Genomic DNA, 21,485 nt, shown 5'->3' on the forward strand with positions numbered 1-21,485 from the left:
TATTCGCTCAAGTCATCATACTGACTGGTTTTGTTATTTTCACTTTACATTTACAGTTACAGTTTAGTGCAGTGTAATTGTTTGCCGTGATAATTAAATGCTAGTGTGATAATAAATGACCAAATCATACAAACTGTCATGAGACATTATTTTAATGCAGGAATTTCTTTTAAAATAGTATCTGCTGGTGCAGATACCTACATGAGAATATGATACGTGTTTGCAGTGGACCTATAGCCCCCCCCCCCCCCCCCCCCGTTGAAATGCACAAATGACTCGAAAAAAGATTCGTTCATTTTACTGAACGAGATTCAAAGAACCGAATCAGTAAAATGATCCGAACTTCCCATCACTACTCGCCGGTCGTTTCGTGCACCACAATCCATGTCGAATGCACCTATTTTCTTTGCTCATATCGCGAGACGCCAATGTTTACGTTTCCCTTGGCGACCACAAATTGGTTCATGGAGAAGGCTGAGGACCAAAAGGTGAGTATTTTATTAACGGGTTGGCCCCAATATTGAATATTTCATAGTTGCAAATTTAATTATGGTACAAATTCTCCTAACCTGTTAGTGGAAATGTTAATATTCGTATTGAATGTTAAATATTTTACGTGCAATGCTAGCTAGCTATTCATTAGCTAGGCTACCCAACATGATTACTACCGACTGCCAGTCTCAGCAAGCTAGTGCTAACTTGCTTAGCATGCTACCAGTAGCCAGCCAGATGGTGTTACTGTAAGTGTCTGAATGTTTTCTTGTATCAGACCAAGTTCATAACTAATCAACCCTACGACGAGTGTTTGGAGGTGAACGACGCAGAGGAAATAGCCAGTGTGTATACCCCAACACCACGACAAACAGGTGCGAGCTAGCAAGCTAACGTTTTGTCGACATAATGTGCATGCGGAGGAGAACCCATTTTGGTAGTCTAGACTAGCAAGATTATAGTATAAGTACAGTAATCTTGTAGAAAAAATTATAACGTGTTGCAGTTTCTGTTGTCTCATATCCTACTAGCGTCGAGAAAGACGAGCAGGCAGCTGCTTGAAATGGCAAACAACAGCAGTGATGAATTCGAGGATGATGGAAAGGTAATTCAAGAACACAGATCGTACTTACAGCAGCTATGTTTACCCATAAATGCATCTGAAAGGTCCAGTATATGCAGCTGTGGCTTGTAGGGTATCACAGATTTGCATGACACCTCTACAGCTACATCGCAATTGTTTGACTTAAAAGTCTTATGTTGCATGTTGTCTAGCCTAAATCGAAAGAGCAATTTAACAGCCACCCCGGCGTGAGCGACAATGAGGAAGAGGAGGAAGATGATTCCGATGAGACAGAGTCTGATGAAGAAGCCGAGCCGAGTTCTGCTCCAGAAGGGTGAGCAGTTAAGGGCATTTTGCGGAAAAAAAAATCACATTTAGTCCACGCAAACCCATCACTTTTATAGGGTTTGATAATTACTAATTGAATGTCGCATCAGCGTTCAGGTTAGATTTCTTTAGTTACTTGCATTGGAAGCAAATACAGTGCCTAGTTATGTTATTGGTGCTCACACAGCACTACAACTTCAACCTTAATCTTCTACGAATGCTCCCTAACCAGTAAGGTGTGCACTTAAAGCAGGCAGCAATTTGACAGTCAACTGTCAATTGAGCGTCAACAGTATTTTGGTAGGGAGAATCAAGAGGACGAGGAGCCCGACTTTATGTGCAGGTCAGTTTTAGATGGGAGGAGTTAGAATAGCCTTTATCAGGGAATTGAAGAAATCATTTAAAGATCGGTATTGAGAGATTGTTTTTCTTAACATGCATCTGTAATTGAACTAGTCTTAATTAGACCTTATAAATAACATCCTCAAAACACTAAGTAATCTGAGTTATTATGAGTTATCAACAAAAAGAATGCCAAGATTGGTATAGAGTTTTCCTTGTTTTGTCAATATAAATCAAACACAAGTCCTAATGCAGATGCAGGGGGGTTGTGGCCTGATAAGGATTCTGTCAAAATACATGTTTACTTCCAGGGCATACGACCCAGCAGACTATGACCACCTTCCTGTTTCAGCTGAAATCAAAGAGCTTTTTCAGTACATCACACGGTGAGTCAAGGGCTTAACTGTTGCTGCTGAATACTCCTTCCAGCAGTTAATTGTTAAGAATTGTTTTCCACACAAAACAAAATTGGTTAATGTGTTTGTTTTATGTTTTATCAATTTTATGATGTTTAGTTATACTGTCTTAAATACATGAGTTGGTTATAATACATGTTTACTTATGTAGGTACACTCCTCAGAATATTGAACTGGACCATAAACTGAAACCTTTCATACCAGACTTCATTCCAGCTGTGGGAGACATTGATGCTTTTCTTAAAGTAAGTGTTACAAACAAAACATGAAAATAAATTATATTAAAATATCACAAAAGGCATTGACCCTGCTCAGATAATCTAGTTCAGATTCAAGCATCTTTTGTCTTATTTGATCAAAAAATATATATAAAAACATGTGAGGAAGTGTTAAAAGATAGTGTTAATAGATGTACAGAGGAAGGAAGAATGACTTAACTTGCAGGTGCCACGACCTGATGGCAAACCAGACAACCTGGGTCTGTTGGTGCTTGATGAGCCCTGCACCAAGCAGTCCGACCCCACTGTGTTGTCCCTGTGGCTCTCAGAGAACAGCAAGCAGCACAATATCACTGTAAGTCATACGCTGTGCCAGTCATAAGTCAAGTTATACCACAAAAAAACAACAACTCAGTATTAACACACTACAGTGCAGATATGTGAAGGATATATCCGACTGCACTACTTTCACCCACACATCACTTCCACACTTTTCCGCCATTGTAAAGGTACTTATCCACGTCCCTCTGTTCAGGAGGTGAAAGTGAAAAGTATCGAGAACCCAGAGAAGAATCCCAAAGCCATCGAGAGCTGGATGGAGAGCATCAGTGAGCTGCATCGCTCCAAACCCCCGGCCACTGTCCACTACAACAGGCAAGTGTTACTGTTAGCAACACGACAACGCAAGCATTCAGCCAGCATCTCAAACTCAGAGCTCAGTGTTTATTTCAGTTCCTGATTTACTGATGCATCAGTTTCCTGTGTTACAGAAGGATGACACTTGGAGCAGTTTGTCGCTCATTTTGTATAAGTAAATAATGTATTTCTTTGTCTTAGGCCCATGCCAGATATCGACACCCTAATGCAAGAGTGGCCACCAGAGTTTGAAGAGTTGCTGGGGAAAGTAAAATGTCACATTTTCCCTCTGTTCAGTTGGATCACTGAAATTATTTTATGCATTTTGCAAAATAAACCCCTTTTCCTTGACTGAAACCTCTCATTCTCAAATTGCTTTACAATTTGATTTAGGTCAGCCTACCAACTGCTGATATCAATTGCGATTTGGCAGAGTACATCGATGTGATTTGTGGTGAGTTTTTGGATCAGCTTTCTTGTCCCATACCTGTATTTCAGCCAACTGCTGTAATTATTTCCATTCTGATGAAAGTTGTGCACCCATGTCTTCAGAGTCCAAGTGAAATGTCGGTTTTTATCTAAATAACATATTTCCTCTGTGTACTTTCCAAAAAGGCATTCTGGATATCCCTGTTTATAAGAGCCGGATCCACTCCCTCCATGTGCTGTTCACTCTATACTCTGAGTTTAAAAACTCCCAGGTACGTCATGTAGGAGATGGCATAATTTTCAAACATCTAGGGGATTGGTTTGAGTCATGCAACAATAGCATGCTGGCACCCAGGATTCATAATAGAAAGGGGTGTTGCCTAAATTTTCGATTAGGGGGGGGGGGGGGTACTCTTCATTCATAGTCATAAAATATTCTCTTAATATAACATCAACTGTACTATGTGATAGAAGCCTACCTTTATTTTTTTGTCTCATTGGTCAACATGGAGGTAACATTCTTCTGTTCTGGTCTCAGCATTTTAAAGCTTTAGCAGAGGGTCAGAAGTCTGAGACGTCAGCACCCCCCTCAGCCAGCGGAGAGCCAGAAACACTGACGTTCGAATGATGAAAACCTGGATCGACAAGTCTTCTACCTTGCCCCTCAATAAGCTCCTTGAGCACGCAACCACACTGAGTATACCTTTTACAACAAAATAGCTACTTTTAGCTTTACTATGCCCATCAACTGACTTTATAGATGGATCATAAGTATTCAAAATTCTCAAGGTTGTCTGTTATGTGTGTGTATATATATATATATATAAACTTCTCTTTTTTTACATGCTTTTTTTATAGTAGCAGAAATATGTTATAAACCTTACATGAAAAACTAAACTGTGTAAGTGATAACTTTTAAGGAAAATCTATAATGAAATGTTCACAAAGTCCCTGCTATTTAGAATGATTGCTTATCCTACCCCTTATATTATGCAAATTATTTTAAAGTATTTCTAGCTCTTATGGACATATCAGTTGGTGTAAGGACCGTTTGAGAGAATACATTAAGACATATCGCACTGAAGTGTAAGAACAGGCGTGTGAGGAAGAACATTAATATAGGTTACTTTAATATTTCAAGGAATAATAGTTAAGTCAGCAGACAGTGTTAAAGGAATAATAATTGCATCAGCAGACAGTGTTATGACATACAAGTCGGTGAAAGGGGGGATGGCTAAAGGATCCCTCACTAAGCAGGGGCTCCGGTAAGGCAAGGCTGCATTAAACAACTAGGTTGTAACAATCAAAAACCAAACATGTCATGATACAGTACTATTAACATGAATCAGAACCGAGCACACGTTATACAAACTGTCAGAGAGATCTGTCATAACTGTCTTTATGAGATCTGGCATAACCTCTTCACAAAACCCAAAGGAGCCATGATCAACATTCCAATAAAGGGAAGATAGAGTTATATAGTAATTTTTGAATGGGTGCATATTCAGTTTATATTTTTCTTCTTTGACTAAAAGATACATCTATAAAAAAGAAGGAAAATGTAATAAATAATCTGAATACAGAGTGTTTGGCAATTGTCCTGTGTAATTGCAGCAGTGTCCCTGGTTTCACCATCCTAAACTGAGCTCCATTTCACTGCAAAGAAAAGAAAAAAAGGGACAATATCGTCTCCTCCACTGGAAAACCAAAAATAAAATCTCATCGGTCAGTCTAACATACATACAACTCCGTAAACCTCCACAGAGTTCACAGCAAAAGCAGCCGTCTCATCGTGAGGACCATTGGTTATAGCAAACCATTCACATGTGGGAACAGTCTACCATCCATACATATACAGTACAATCAAGACTGAGTTGGAATTATAAAAATACAGGTACAAAATTGATTACATTCAAGAGACAGTACTAGCACAAAAGGGTATTTTTATCTGTAGTTTTTTTTCTTCCAATAGCTTAAATAGGAATTTGAGCTTTGTAGAGGCATCTTATAGATAGAAAAGGTGGAAGGTGATAACTTCAATGGGGTTTGTATTAGACTTCATTTGAAATGGATCAAATTAGTCAAAATACAAAGGTTGAATTTCATAGAACAATGGTTGAATACCTGCACAATTGTTAAAATTGACTTCATGATATGGAGGAAGGCTTTAAAGCTCTTGAGATGAGTTAGGCAGGGGAGGGCAGGATACAAATCACATTTTCAAAATCATGATAGAATTTTGGTTGGCTTGTAAGGTGCAAATATTGTCTATTAAAAGAGGCATTAAAATGTGCCGGTACATGTAGACCGTTTCCACTCTGGGTTCGGACCAAGGAAACCCATAGAATACATAGGATTTGTTGTGCTGATATAATACATTTGTTACCTGAAGAACAGAGCAAATGCAGTGCAACTGCTATGACAACTTTCTTTTTCAATATAATTTCCATTTAAAGACAACTTTCCCTTTTCTTTGGCAAATGTCTGTGAAGTCACTTGTTACAAGCACGTAGACTTCCACTCTTTTTGGAGGGGAGAGGGGGGCACAGCATCTATAAAATAACTACACTGATGTCCATCAGTGCAATAACTATAGATACTGCTTGGATGAACTCAGCCTATATTTAACATCTCTTATCTGGGGAAAAATATATAGCTAATATTGTAATCTTTTTTCTTTTAAAGTTCAAGGTCTGACATCTGATTTCTTCAATTAATTAGCTAATAAGGGATAAGGTTTAAATAGTCTTATGCCTGCAATTGTGCCTGAGCACATAAAACCTATGTAGGAAAAAGCCAGTCTTCATAATGTTGGCAGCCAGTATCACAATAATAGTATTACTGATAGATGATATTGTTTAACAGGTGTGCCTTGAGTGGTCACCATAGTGGCCCATCTCAGTAAAGGTTGGAGCAAACCTAGAAATTACACCTTCAGGGCATCTGAATTCAACACACTAGATAGTGGTCATTATAAGCGTTTAAGAGAACTGACTTGGCTTGTTCATTTATCACATCCTGCTTCATTTATCACATCCTGCTTCATTTATCATACCCTGCTCCCTTTATCACATGCTTATATAAGAGGCACACCTGTTAACCAATCAAAACACAGACTGGCATAATTATTTTTCCTGATGACACCTGCATGTCAAATCAGATATATGGAAATATTTCATTATTGAGCATAACCACCCTTTGGATGGAGCTTCCATTGGACATTTAGGATGGGGATGAGCTAGTATAGCCTCTTACTTTCTACTTTGGGCCCGGGAAGCACACAGACAACAACCCAAGAGAGGACAATGCAGTCACTAACTCCCAGATTCTGAAAATTCAGCTACTTCTCTAAAAGCGCTGCATTATGTCTCACTGCCTATTTGCGAAACAGGTAAGCATAGATGCATCCTTTTTTGTATGAGCATTCTTTTTTTTCCTTTACAACAGTCTTAAATCCATTAAACCTGACCTCAGGAAAGACCACTGAGATTGGGAAGCAAAGAAAAATAAATCATAAGATAAAATCAACATCATAATGCACATTACATTTTTAAGAGAAGGATAATTAAATACAGCTAAAAAATATCACGATCAACTCAAAGACAACAGGAGAAAAAGCACTATTGTATCCAAGAAAAAAGTAAAAAAAAAAAAAAGTTGTCTACCTAAGAAAAGACTAGTTGTAGCATCATGGCAACTTCCTAGAGGACCTATTGGTGGGGACTATCTTCAAACAGACTTATTAAAAGAGTTTGCCCTTGTGGAGTTGATAGTCCAAGGATGCTTCTTTCTATCAGAACCAGAAAATGCATTTTTAAGCTTTAAACAGCTTAGCGCTTTCCTCTATCTCTACAGTTTACACACTGTAAACAAAGGAATGACTGTAATGTACTTATATTATATATATATCCATCTGAGAACGGAATGAAAGTAAGCCTGTTCCATTTTTGGGTTAGAAGAACACGCAAATGAAAAAATAGGAAAAACAATGTTGACGCATTAAAAGCCAGGACTGATTTCACGAATCATTTCAAATCACAAACATTGATTTATGCTGATTGCGTAAGAGTGGACTATTTACTTGGCATAAGAATCTCAAAGGCCGCCAAGAAATTAAACTAAAGGAAACATAATGATCCTACTTAGAAAAAGCTTCTTCTACTTCAGCTAAAAATTAGTGCAGTGTCTGTGTTCAAAATCACCTACCCAAGGAAACTATTAGCACACATTTGACTTAGCCTCACAGATGCTACGCAGACTGCTAAAGTATTGACACAACAATGCATTTCATCATTCAAGTATATTCAAACTGATGTAACCGTGTCAAAGGTATGTGTGATGACTGTCAGGAGGAGGTTGGTCTAGGGAAAGTTGCGTTACAGTTGGTAAAGGTTGTGGTGTTTGAAAGGTTAAGGCTATACAGCATAGAGAACCATCAATGTTGTCAGAAACTAGCAAGACTTAACCACATTTAAGTGGACCAACCGCCAGCTTTCACTGACAACTTAAGACAGACAATTAAAAACACTACTGAGAAATGGGGGAAAAAGAATGTATAGCCTGCAAACTGATGTGAATAGCTATATAACTCATTGTGACAATCTTTTTCATTAAGTGGGTTCTGCAAACTACTGTAACAGTTCCTATAAAGTGGGAATGTAGACAGTTATGGAGAAATCTGAAATACTTGAAGATGCTGAAGTCATTAATTTCTGACAGGATTACATGGTTTAAGATAGGTCAGCTGCATCTCTTCAAACAGGCTACACCAAAATCACATGTACCATGTTTAAAAACAAGCAAGGTGTCCGGGTAGTGGGTAAGTCTGTCCGTCTAAATGGATAATTTACCCTGACTTAAGTTAGTTTCAGTTTGAGCATGTAGGAGTGCAAGGAAGCCACACAATTAGATTAATCGTAACGTTAGAGGTATTATTGGTGATGGGGATTTCTACGTGTCTCAGACTGAAAATTATGTTCTCTTGCGAGTAGAAGGAATGTGTATAGGTGTTTTGCTCCTTCTCAAATGCTAAATTTGTTTAGAAAACTTGACCTTACTAGCAAATTGATCTGACAAAGAAGATAAGCTTTTTAACTTACTCACAACCACCTCTACAAAGGAAAGCCATGCACTGGGAGACTGCTCGGTTCTTCTACAAGATCCTCTAGAGTCTACATAGCATCTAGAGAAGAGAGGAGAAAGGCACCCTTCTCCTATCTAAGGAGGGGTTAGGAGGAGGAACACTGAGACGGTGGGCTGGGTGATAAGTAAGGGGGTCTCTTTCCCACTCTGACCAAAGCTCAAGCAAATTCATCTTAGAAGGGAAGGGCTGGAGCCTGTCCGATATTCCACGTTCCAACCACCCTTCAGGACAGGGGTTAGAATTTCAAGGACCGTTAAGTGCGCACTCACAAGCGTCCATTTTGTTGCTCTTTCTCTGCAATAAGGGGCTGATTCCACTTCACTGGTCAGCACAGGAGATGAGCACTGGGGTTTGGGCTATGTCTTTCTTCTTGCCGTCGCTACGCTGGCCCCTGCAACAGGGGTAGACGAGAGAGCTAGGGTCAGAATTTATTGATTTTAATTCAACGACTGACGAGGAAAGAAGATAACATTGTAAGTCGACCCCAAAATGTTGTCTGGGCTTGGTCATTTCGAAAGCCTACCTGTGAAGGTTTTCCATGGCGGCCACTTCAGCCAGGGCGGCAAGACTGAAGAAGGTGGGTAGGTCTTCGGGCCCGATGCTCATGTCCTCTTGTCCTGGGGTGCTCTGGCTCCTCCTCTCATTGCATAAGGTCTCTTGGAGTAATGGCTTATCATCCTGTTCCTGGTTCAGCTCTCTTACTTTGTCCTCTGGTAAGGAAGCAAAGAGAGACCATGGACAATTCTCAGCTCAGCAGAAACTATTAAGGCCGATTTATACTTCTCCGTTTTTACGGAGACGGACACAGGGAACGCCCTCTCCGACTAGGAATTCCCTCTCCGTGCCCTCTCCGAGCCCCTCGGAGAGCTCTACGTGCACCTCCTGATTTTCCTGACTATCCGTCTGTCCGTCCGTCATTTTACGGATACCCCTTGGCTGTGATTGGTCCGTATTAAGAACCGCTTGCGTCAGGGGCGGGGTTGCCGTGATAAACAGGACGAACAGAATCCTTTGACCGCCATTGCTGTAAGTTTTTACAATTCATATTTCAGCTAAACAGTACATGTAAATCAGCATCTGAATTAAAATGTGACGAGAAATGGGCAGTGTAGTTGCTGAAAATGTGCGTATTTTATTGATGAAACGGCTAATTTGTACATTTGCTCCGACTTCTCGATAACGTAGGTAAATAAACACTCGACGACGACTTACAAAAACACGTTGCGCCACCTACTCTTCTGGCGGTGAATTGTTTTCAGCACCCACAGCCTTCGGAGTACTATAAATTCAACCAATCCGTCCGACTCCGTCCGTCCGTCTGTCCGTAACGGAGTCGGAGAAGTATAATTCGGCCTTTAGACTCTAGCCTTAAAACTATTAAAAGGATGCCTTACTACGGAATTAACTTGTAATGGATCTTGAGCACTCCTTTTAAAATCTGGTTACTTTTTTCTACTTGTTATTTAACTACCGATGGGTTTGATTATCTCTCCAGCCACTTACCCTCAGCCGGGGACACCCTGCCGTCCGCTGTGCGCACCAGGTGGGTGATTTTGCTCTTCCTGGCCTTTCTCTTCTGGCTGCCCACAAGCATCTCTGAGCTGCTGTTGCCCTGGGTTTCCGGGCACATAGCTGGACAAGGGACACCAGGCTTGGGCTTGGTCAGTGGGTCTGACACGGTGGATTCACTCCCAATCATCACTGTAGATGAGGTAGAATGGTCAGGAATGAGGTTCAGAGAAGGCTGCTTTTTCTGAAAACTATCGAGTTCAAGCTGGTTTGTGAAAATCACAAATACCAAAGGTATCAGAAACGGATGCTTTGGAAATGGTGCCACAATGTAGCACAGCAAGCTATGTTGATTGGGAACACACCACACAGTAATGAATAGGTGTTGACAATTTGCTCATCTAGAGTTAATTACTTACATGGGTGGCTTACATACACCAAAGTCTCCCCTAGAACAATCACACATCTAACAAATATTCTCAACAGGAATATTCTAATTCACCTTTTTCCACAGTACTGGGCTTCTCCTTTTTGTGCTTGTACTTGCTAACAATCTTGTGGAATGAGGTCTTTTTCTGAGATGGAGATGAACCTGATGTAATAAATAAAAAAATAGAACAAAAAAGGAACAAGAGCATGGAAATGCTAGGTTAAAGGTACAATAGGTTTTAGGTACAGTTTTGTCCTCTATGTTGTGTAAGCTATGAGCCCCTCTAAGAGTTGTTTAGCAACACAGACAGCTCAGTTCCAGTGTAATGTCAATTACAAATTTGGAGCAGCCCACTAGTTTCTACCAATTATATTACAGTAATTCTTTTCCAGCCATTTGCCTTCGGCAAGGCGGGCCATCCTACTTGGCTTGTTTTGTGAAACCACTGTCAATCAAACTCGAAATGGATGAAAGCTTGAACGTCCAGACATAAATTGGGGGTGCTATTTCTCATATTTGAATTTATCTTCTGATGTTACCTATTCCTAGCCTGGCTCTGCCCTCCTACGTACTTCCGCTCAATTTTGATTTTGCTTCTGTACTAGGTCTGGCGTAAGCTAAAGGTAAGCTGAGGTAAGCTAAAGCCAGAGCAAGAACAAGTTTTGCTGAGTTTTGTTGGTGGCCATGATGTTGTGGCCCTCCTCCCCACGGGGTTCGGGAACAGTTTGATTTTCCAGCTACGGCAGCTAGCTCTATTACAGTAGTGGTGAAAGAATTGGCTAAGGCGAACGCTAGCGGTTGGTTATGGCAGATCAGAGTGGCTCTGGGCAGATCCAATAGTTTTAAACTTCAACAGTACCCGCCTACAAGGAAGTCAACTTTTGTCAATGGAGCGAGGCCAGACTCTCTGTACAAATGAAATGTACGAGAGTCTGGTTAGGACCAGGCTAACCTATTGCAGCTTTAAATTGAAACAATGTTTTGAGAGAGAACAATGTCATGGGAGAGATTCTGTTGCTGTTTGTCAGGATTATAATGGGGAATGACTGGAATGAGTGATTCCTACAGTTAAAAATAAACAAAAAACGACAAACACTGAAAAAACACTGAGATAATGTTCTCTGCTCACCCTTCCCGGGTTTTGGGGACTCCTCTGGTACAGTGCCACTGTCAATCTTTTTCTTCTTAGCGACACCTGTGCTTTTTTTATCGAATGTCAGAGGGCTATATTGCGGCAAGCTATTGAATTTCTTCTCAAACTCTTCCTCAAGTTTCCCGAGGCTGCAAAGGGGAGCGACATGTACAGAGACGAGTCAAGTGAATAACAATTACACATTTTGATTGGTCTGAAAACCAAACAAGAAACTTATTAACTGGTCAATTGTGATTCGGTTAGGGACCGAAGAGATTTCAGGAAGCTTTACCCTGGTGCTGGCTCATCTTTAGATTTTGACTTCTTCAGCTTCTTGGGGTTATTAGTTCCCGTCTGAGAGAAAGCCCAGGTCTCATCAGTCCAGCCTCCATCATGGTCAGATGCACCTCCCCGAAAAGAGCCTCTTTTACCTGATCATAACAACACAATAGTAGTATTTACACAGTAAAATGTTATTGACGTAAATACACTTCCAGAGGATGTCTGGAATGGTGCTGGTAACGATTGTGGAGATGGGTTCACTGGGTACCTCGGTCTACATTGGCCCTCAGTGAGGTCAGCATTCCTTCAGACACCAGTGTCTTGTAGAGGGCCCCCTTGCAGCTCCGCTCCGACTTCCTTGAGCCACAACCCTCTGCGCTGGCCTCAGCATCCCTCTCTCTCTCTCTTACCTCATCTTTGAGCTTGGCGTGTGGGGGGCTTGAAGGATTGGGAGTCTCCATCGTGCCTCCTAGGGTGTCTGTGCTTCTGATACAGGCTTCCTCCTCCTCCTCCTCTCTCTTGGGGGAGACTGGCTTCGGTTGCACCTTCATTACCTCCACAGCTGACGTTGAGTGGCCACACTCCCCTTTGTGCTCCGCCACCTCCATCTCATCCTCCTCGTTCTCTTTGAGAGGAATCTTGTCTTTGGGTTTGGTCTTTTTTTTTGGCGAGCCAGGTTCACCCAGGCTGGCTCGTTCACCGTTGGCAGTGCAGGCCTTCTTTTTGGAAGTTGTCTCGGTCTCTCTCCAGGCCCCTTTGGCCACAGCCTCGATAGTATAGAACACGCTATCCAGTGCTGACTCAGACGACTGGCATTTTTTTAGCATCTTTTTGGGCGGGGCAGGACTCTTGTCTTTGTCTGCTATTTTGGGTTCGTCATTAGGGCCCTCTTTCTTCTTCCTCTTCTTTTTGACATTTGTGGTTTGGCTTTTAAACGACAGGGGAATGGAGTATTTTGTAGTAGAGGAGGATGAAATGGAAGAGAAGGGAGGAAGAGAGGAGGATAGAGCGAGAGTATTCTCTGCGTTCTCCTTAACCACTGTTTCAGTTTTGACCTGTGGGGTGGGAGGAGTCTCATCTTGAGGCTGGGAGGCCACAGCCTCCATCTTCCCGGCTTCGGAGGCCAAACACATCTAAATAAAACACAATTACAATTCATACCAAGGCAACAACATTTTTTACAAAGAGGTAGTTGAACCATTAAACTATTATAGTCATCTTTAACAGCACAAGCCAAACATGCAACTTTGATGTTTTCTTAAAGCTTTTGACCAAACTTGTTATGTCAAGCTGCCCATATCTGTAAGACTTTAAAACATGTTTCCGACTGTAATTTTACAAAATCCCTTACAATATGCAGTAGATTACAATAAAATAGAATCAATTTTTATGAGTATTTGTTCTTAAAGGGCCCTCTGCATTACCTCAGCAAGCTGGAAGAGAGCGGACTGCCCACACTGCTTTCCCTCTGCTACTACAGACTGGGAAGACTCGGAGGAGACCTGTGTGAACGTGAGAGCAACAAACCCTACATGATCCAACAGGGCTGTCCAAACCAACGATTAACCCACATGAGAGATGATCATCTGGGGTAATCTCTCTAAACTGATGGTTAGTGTCATACAGTTTAGAGACAGGGTATCTAATGTGTTTGACAGGCACTTTTTCTCGTATTTGCCTAAATAAACTTCACATCTTGATAGCTACCAATACATATAAAGGTTTGACGGTAATATGAAATAAATCCGACATCTGTGGGCGTCGCAAGACTGTAATAAACACAACAAATCATAAGGCCTTACCATGGCTAATGATTGGACCGGCTACCTGTCTGTCTACCTAACTGCCTGCGAGCACTCTCCCCCTGTACTCAATGCATGTTACTGTAGTTTTGTGGGAGTGGCTTGAAGGGGGGGGGGGTATTTTGGTTTGAATCGTGTAAAAAAGAAGCTAAAATAGCTAGCTTCGCTAAACTTGCCTAACCCAGCTTTAAGGGCATTTATATCCATAACAACACTTTTATTATTAGAACAAATACCTCCACAAGTTGGAAAGCAGGGGACTCGCTCCTGCTTTTTGCTACATCAGGCACTCTCTCCAGAGAGGTCCCAGATGACAACTGAACAGGGAGAAAGCCATCAAAAGTTGGATTAATTCAATACAAGACTTGTGAAATTATAACATTCATAGGCACAGGACAGGAACATTTTTAAGAGAATACTCACTTTGTCCCTGTCCCCCCAGATGGGCTTGACCTCTCCTGCTGTGTCTGCTAAAATGGGCTGAGGAGTACTGGAAGAGATCTGGGGTAGAATCAAAAATGTGATTTAGTCCCATCTCAAACATTTCCAAACCCAAAATGCAGATAAACTGGCAAATAAACCCAGGTTGCACTGGTTCCAGCAGGCCATCCCTGATTTTCAGATTATGATACTTGCTGCCCTCTATTCCCCTGAAATCGAAGAACTCTTGCGCATGCATTCACTGTGCATAATTACTTTTTTGGGCGATGTAGCGACAATACAGCCATATTATACACATTTTAGCAGAGTTCATTTTAAGGTATAATTTTCCATGTACATTAGAAGATTTCATTCAGACAAATTCAGTAAAAGTAATATGACACATGAATTGAGATTTCTCAATATCTTTCATTAAACCTATGCATGAACAAACCATAACACTTTGCAAAAGAATGCCAGGTTATGTTCATGAGAAAACAACACTGACTTTTTTTAAATGGGGCGTTCAAAATATATTCAATATCTGAGTATTGATGCTCTGTTAAGTGTTGGCCTTACTTCAGCAAGATGGAAGAAGGAGGATTTCCCAGGATGCTTAGCGGTGTCTGTGCCTCCAGACAGTGAGGAGCCAGAGGAAATCTGTGCAGGAAAAATAAATAAAAAAATAAGTTACTGTGTAGTAATTGTCAAAGGGCATTTCTAAGATATCGAGCTGATCTTTACTGAACATAACTTTTCCCATTTAGTATTTTCACCATTGTTGCTGTTTACAAGGATACCTTGTTAGTCACTTGCTATTTTGCTGTGGCATTTTAAGACAGCATCTTGCAACTTTACATACCTCTCTGGCAGTGAGGGCATGTTCCCCAGCCAATAGTAGCATGCTTAGGCCCCCCATCTTCGTAGGATCTTCAAAAGCATGAATTTCATTCTTAAAACTCACTTTATAATATAAAAACCTTTACATGACAACAATATTATTGCTTCTATATACACACTTCGATATCATGATTTGGTTATTATTATTATTTTAGCTATACTCATAACTTCTTTCCTAGACATGTCTGCAGATTCATACCTGCCATGGCAAAATTAAGCTGTGGTATGCTCTCAGTCTTGGGCATTTTTTTGGCTGCGGCACAGTCCTTGGTGGAGTTAGATGGGAAGGTCCACACTTTTTTACGGGAATTACTGACGGGGTGGCAGGATTGGCTCTTCACTGGCTTGTTGGTAGTGGGGCACCATTTGTAGCCCGGGTTAGCCTTCATGAACGCATCCTTGTACTAAAGAACCAGATGATGTTCAACAGTTAGATTACTTCAATGCATATACATATCTATAATCTTCCATGTCAATTTACCCCTACAAAGAGTATTTTTACTTGAGTAAGGGAGTCATGAACGAATGCACTGTTCAGTCTTGTGGTATTTGCATATAAGACATTTTCTGCATGTTGTATTTGAGATCCTGCACTTTCTAAAGGTAGATGGACCAATGAAACGTCTTCCTCTGGTTCACTCAAGACTGCAGTGCACCATGCCTAGTAACTGAGATGTGGTTACCTTGTGCTGTGCCACACAGACAGTTCCTTGTCTCTGGCCACTGTAATACTGTTAGAATTATGTACTTCTGGTCCTTGATTATCTGATGTACTTACTAAATGCACTACTGGTACCTACAAAATCTAAAATGGCTCAGATGTTAAAATGTTAAAGCAATAAAGTCTAGTGCCCACCTCTTTGGCCATGTCAGTGTATTTCTGCTTTTCGTTAGGTTCCAGAACAGCCCACCAGTCAGCCAGAATTTTGGTGGCCCCACGGTTGTCAAGACGTGGATGTTTCTGTCGCACCAGAGAGCGGTGGCGTTTGCAGAAGAGGAGGAAGGCGTTCATGGGTCGACGGGCCCGCTGTTCCGATGGGTCTTCCTCCCCCTCGATAGGGCCACCACACTGCACCTCTGGACCCCGGGTCTCTCTGCATAGCTGTGTCTCCTGAGAAAATACCATCTATTAAATACAGCCGGTACACTAAACTCGCTTCTTTGTTCTTCACAACTTCTCCGAGCCTGTGTTAAACCCTTGAGTGTGTAACAGGTGATGTCAGAAGAGCTTTTGGTCTGCCCATACTGGGATGTGAACTCGGGTCCTCAGACTCACAAACGCCAAGACCACTTCCCATAAACACTGTTTTAACCAGCTATGCCACCAAAAAGCGGCAGTTAAACTCAAGAGGCTTGAGTTTGAGTTTAACTATTCAACTCTGTTACAAATTTTAAAAAGCAAAAAAACAAAGGAACACATATTACATCTCTCTAATAATGCCAGGAATCTCTGTTTGTGTGTGTGTGTTTTTGTGTCCGCGTTAGTTTCCCACTAACCGGACACAGAACCGGACACTGTGCAAAGTTTTTAATTTCACAGGTATAATTTTTATAATCCAACTCATTCTGATTAGTCCTCTGGTCATCCCTTGCACCATATGCTTCACTAGCGCGTGCACTATGAGGCTGTATGATAACTTTAATTGATTTTTGTTTAGTTGATGAACTAATGCGATAAACAAAGGCATTTGCAATTAAATTAAATTAAACTAAGAGCTTAACACACCAGAGTTTGTAGTAAGGAAAATTCTGTTTAGTTATTTAGAAACAAATTTGCTTTTACAACCAATTTGGCCAGGTTAGTGCTGACTGCTGGCATAGCATTGAATCTCTGCTTTCTAAGGGGTCTCTTTATGAATGAAATGCTGGCTAGCTAACAGAACAAAAATATAAAGTGGAGTATAGATCAGTGAATTTTGTTACATACATTTATTTATAATCAGTTAATGTAACTGATGTCAAAACTGCCTGCACATTGCAAATGTGCACAAACTCTTAACACCAAATCAACTACACATTATAATCACCGGCTGGATCACGAACATGGGTACTATTCCTACCACTTTAGCCTCCATGGTCGGCAGAACTGTACATGCAAGTGCTGTTTGGTGAATTAGGCCAACAATTATGACAACTGGCTTAACCATTGTGCATGTAATGACTTATGTTATGAACTAAATGTCTAGATGTTTGTTAAGAGTTAATTTAAGAGCCAAGAGAACCAATATATTATATTTTGATCAACATACCATAAGCAATTGATAATGTTGGAAACAGCAGACAAATGAAGGCTACATAATCATTTGCATGAATTTAAGCTTCCACAGCATTGGCAATTTGACGAGAATAGATTTTTTGGAGTTTGAATAAGTACTTCAGAGATGACAGATAATTGTATTTGTGATATGAGAAATATAGGTACCAAAACCGCTGAGAAGAACTGCCATCACCAGCTGCATCACGGGAACTATCTATCTATAATTCCAGAAATCTGTGTGTGTGCCACCAATCGTATCATGGGCAATATGCACTATCTGTAGTTCAAGTAGTCTGTATTTGTGTTTCACTGACATCTTAATCACTGACTGCATCACGGGCACTGTGCACTAGTGTTAGTAATGACATTTAAAACGTGTACAAGTATGCACATAGTTTGCATTTTAATACAATAATTTTTTTTCGGCACTGAAACTGCAGATCAAGATTTTGCAGGATCAAATTCCACTCTGTACATCACTTTGGTTGAAAGTGTTTGCTAAATTAATACAACTACATTGCTAAATTACTGCAAATCATTGAGGGTCTGAGTTCATTTTTTGGGCTGTGGCACAGTCCTTGGTGACATATTGTATTGTGCAAGTAATTGTCACCCTCTGATCTGATGGATTATGTGTGCATACTGTGCCCTTGCACTTGGCTGTTTGCAAACTGGCCCTATTAGGAGGTTGTGTCACTAAGTTTAAAATCCACAACTCAGGTGGATCAAACTGTGAGGGTAACCACACTTTACCTTTTCCAGTTCCTCTTCGTCCTCCTCCTCTTCCTCCTCTGAGAAGTCCAGTGCCTTCTTTGAGAGTAGTGGGTGCCACTGTAGACACTTGCGCTTGGGGCGTTTGCCGCAGACCTCTCCTTCCACTGGCGGCTCCTTAACTCTTCCTCCGCCTTTCATGGCACCGTCGAGCCTGAATGAGAAAACAAACGTTACAGTTAAGACAGAACACCTGAAAACCACCCAGCCTTTCCCCCATGCATTGAGCAACTTCAGGGACTAAGCTCTAATGAAACATAGCCCCACATAGGGAAGTCACCATTTGGGTTTCAACCACAGTGGAAGTCTAACCCAACCTTATCCTTTGCTATTTGCTATAGTTTCATCACATTTTCTCAAAAAGATTTATGCTGTTTGATGCTTGTAGGTGTGCTCTCCTATCAAAAGACCGTTAAGAATGTTTAGGTAACATCTTTGTACAAGGCAGTTATTTATTGGCATTTCTGACATGGGTGTTATGGTACTGAGCTTTTAGATGCAAAAAGAATAAGTGGACAAAACAAAAATGGTAGTTATGTGAACAATCCACAATGAGTTGTTTGTTGAAATGCAATGCCATTCTGTTTTTGGGAACGTTATAATTTGAGGATTCTAAATTCAGGCAATAGCTTTACCTGTGGGAGTGGATTAAACGTTAACAAAGATTCATTTCCTTTGACAATGTTGTTGCATTCCTTTCTGATTATAATAATAATTATGACAGCTTGTAACGGCTTGTATATCATCAATAAATATTGAAAAATGAAATAGGTACAGAAAATTATGTACATTCCATTTATAATAATCACTTGGATACATAAGTCCAATATTTTGTATGTCAAGTGGAGTACAAGCATATACTTACTTAAGACAAGAGACAATGGCAATGCTGTATCTGAGATGAAGATGAATCTGTCAGTCAGGCTTTGTCATGCGATGATGATGACCTATAAAATATAAGAAACTGCTCTCAGTTAAACGATGGCTACGAGCTTGATGCATCAATCAGAAGAGCCCTTTGCTAGATATGTACTTCAGCGACCATATGATAATTGTCATCACTGATTTGCAACTACCTTCCAAATTTGCGGAAACAGACATACACATGCGACGCTGCAAACTATTGGGGGGCTTTACACATACTTGAAACAGCTTATATAAATGTGTTGTCAAAAAGACTCAGAATCAATGCAAATAGTCTGCAAAAAGCTTGGAGCGTTGAATGAATAGGGCGACAGCAGATAGGAGTTTCGAAGACTCAATGCATGGGCTGGTAGAGCGCGAGGTTGTTTTCAGGTACGACCGGCGGTGCAGTTCATAAGCCGAAGGCAGTCAGAGAATCAATAGCATAAGTGAAGCTGTGACAAACATTCAAGAAATATCAATTCTAATTCATGAACTAACATGTTGTTGATTTACCACTGTTCTGCGTATCACTTCACATTTCCGTGCAAAATGTCGATCTAGGGTCTGACAAGACAGACTAGCGAATGAGAGTCCATCTTGCTTTGGAGAACGAAAATAGCTATATTTCACCTCTGCCAAACTAATACTTTCGTCGACAAAGGTATCCCATTTGAAAAAAAGAAAGCATTTCGTAAATTAAACTACGGATTTTCCGTTTGGGCATTTGCACCAGCAGCAATCTGTGGGCATGAATTCCATTTCCTCCTAGTTCTATATGCTTGTTAGCTGGCTTGCTAGCTCTCACATAGACCTAACTGCTAGCCAGTTGGACGTGTCATAGACATAACATTCAATGGTAGCAAACCCCTCCAGTCACTTAATGACTTCCATGTACATTCGTGCAACATAACTTAATAGTTGATCACATTTAAACACGACGCTAGCATTTGAAAACAACGTAGCCCTGCAGTTGATGCCAATGGAGGAGTGTTCATTCAGTTTCTGACAGTAACGTACATGACTCGGGCTCTATTGCTGTATGTTTTTTTTTGCAGAACAGTGACTTAAAATGTATCGTGCGTCTGCGAGAGCAAGTATGTTACATTAGAACTCTTAAGTTTACATCAAAGCTCTATGGTTAAACACAATGTTCTGCAAAGGCATGGCAACATGCAGAACGCACTTGCAAAGTGTTGATAAAAGCGATACAAAATATCTAATTGATTGGATGTACGACCAACAAAAACAACACTTATAGTCTCATTATCAGTAAACCATGAACAAATTCTCTGTCATGACGGCATATACATGTTGAAACATACCTCTGATATCCAACACAAATGCCAGGGCCCTCTCATCCCAAGCTGCCTCCTCCTTTAAACTTATTGACACATCATAACAGTTCGCCTGTACCACTGTACAATAACACGAACAGCTAGGAACACTTCTTCACCGGATGAATGTTAAGTCTACAGTCCGTGAGAGGCTATCCACGACAACCAGCAATCAAATTATGAAAATGCACGTATTCTTTTGACATTAAATGTTCAGTGTAAGTCATTGGAGCCGAATACTTTCGTTTCCCTCGAACGAATTTCTCATTTTGTAAAATCTACCCTCCCCCCGTTCGCAAAGTGTTCTTGCGAGGCTGTGATGTTCATGCACTCACTGGCCTAGCCGTTCTAAAATGATTCAGATCCTACCGTAATAGCTCACATGTTAAATTAACTTTCTGTTATGAATGTTTGATTTGATTACTGAAAATATGCAACTGACTTGTGAAAACTGATACACCTTTTTTAAAAGCTAGTCTCAATCGGGGACTATCTTCCTGGGTGTAGTGTACTGAGAAATCGGAGAAATGTTTGGAAAATTAAGTGTACAGTAAAAGTATACAAGCACTCACCCGCAACAGGCCACAGAGTAAATTAGAATAAAGTTACGAGTTGGGTTCAAACCGAGCCTTTGTCTACCCCTTTGCCTCCTAATATGCCTCTCTGATGATCAGAACAGTTTTGCAACATACAGTACTATTGCGGTGAGAAATACCCCTATCATGTAAGAATGTACGTGATTGGATGTTTGCTTGAGAGACAGGCCAGGTCACCCATACAAAAAGAACATTACAGTTGACTTGCTCCGGGACCAAAAGATTACTATAATGTCCATATAATGTCTAGAACATGTGGAGGCCTACTTGACCAGGTGAATTAGTTATTTATTGTTACCACAATAAATAAATATTGACACAGCCTCATAGAAAACGACACATTGAACACAATGAATCATTGTCATGATGTACTTATAGGGCTTGATAAAATGACATGTAAATAGGCCTACATGTAAATCAATAAGGTAATTTGCCATCAATTCCCAGCCTTTGTTTGCCGCCTATTATCAGTGTTCATGGAATTCAGTTACAATGTTCAGTTAACATTTTTGCATGACTTCATCTGTTCCTCACCATTGCCATTAGGCCAGTTGTTCTTACTTGAAATGACTTTGATCAGA

General features: G+C 40.6%; 2 protein-coding genes across 7 annotated transcripts; one reads left to right on the forward strand and one right to left on the reverse strand.

Moving 5' to 3' along the window:
• The first annotated feature begins 361 nt into the window (after positions 1-361).
• ift46 (intraflagellar transport 46 homolog (Chlamydomonas)) lies at positions 362-5,006 on the forward strand. 4 transcript variants are annotated; one of them, XM_062486393.1, is made up of 13 exons: positions 362-488; positions 770-866; positions 998-1,096; positions 1,267-1,388; positions 1,632-1,724; positions 2,035-2,109; positions 2,291-2,384; positions 2,584-2,712; positions 2,893-3,011; positions 3,195-3,261; positions 3,387-3,447; positions 3,609-3,694; positions 3,961-5,006. In XM_062486393.1, the coding sequence occupies exons 3-13, from the start codon at positions 1,055-1,057 to the stop codon at positions 4,048-4,050; spliced, it is 978 nt and encodes a 325-aa protein (XP_062342377.1). In that variant the 5' UTR covers positions 362-488; positions 770-866; positions 998-1,054; the 3' UTR covers positions 4,051-5,006. The 4 variants fall into 4 exon arrangements, with proteins under 4 accessions (XP_062342377.1, XP_062342374.1, XP_062342375.1 ...); XM_062486390.1 differs by having other exon boundaries at positions 368-488; positions 1,023-1,096; XM_062486391.1 differs by having other exon boundaries at positions 368-488; positions 1,023-1,096; positions 1,635-1,724.
• Positions 4,532-20,567, reverse strand: LOC134040139 (HMG box transcription factor BBX). 3 transcript variants are annotated; one of them, XM_062486388.1, is made up of 17 exons: positions 20,297-20,567; positions 18,934-19,015; positions 18,051-18,222; positions 15,897-16,151; positions 15,240-15,444; positions 15,003-15,070; positions 14,720-14,800; positions 14,144-14,221; positions 13,957-14,037; positions 13,343-13,420; positions 12,187-13,051; positions 11,929-12,067; positions 11,634-11,785; positions 10,577-10,666; positions 10,069-10,266; positions 9,089-9,275; positions 4,532-8,956 (listed from the first exon to the last, which is right to left on the reverse strand). In XM_062486388.1, exons 3-17 carry the CDS (start codon positions 18,207-18,209, stop codon positions 8,884-8,886), a joined length of 2,709 nt encoding a protein of 902 aa, XP_062342372.1. In that variant the 5' UTR covers positions 18,210-18,222; positions 18,934-19,015; positions 20,297-20,567; the 3' UTR covers positions 4,532-8,883. The 3 variants fall into 3 exon arrangements, with proteins under 3 accessions (XP_062342372.1, XP_062342371.1, XP_062342373.1); XM_062486387.1 differs by having other exon boundaries at positions 18,934-19,032; XM_062486389.1 differs by lacking the exon at positions 10,577-10,666 and having other exon boundaries at positions 18,934-19,032.
• Positions 20,568-21,485: the final 918 nt, after the last annotated feature.

The sequence above is a fragment of the Osmerus eperlanus genome, chromosome 19 (assembly GCF_963692335.1).
Source record: "Osmerus eperlanus chromosome 19, fOsmEpe2.1, whole genome shotgun sequence".
Lineage (NCBI taxonomy): Eukaryota > Metazoa > Chordata > Actinopteri > Osmeriformes > Osmeridae > Osmerus > Osmerus eperlanus.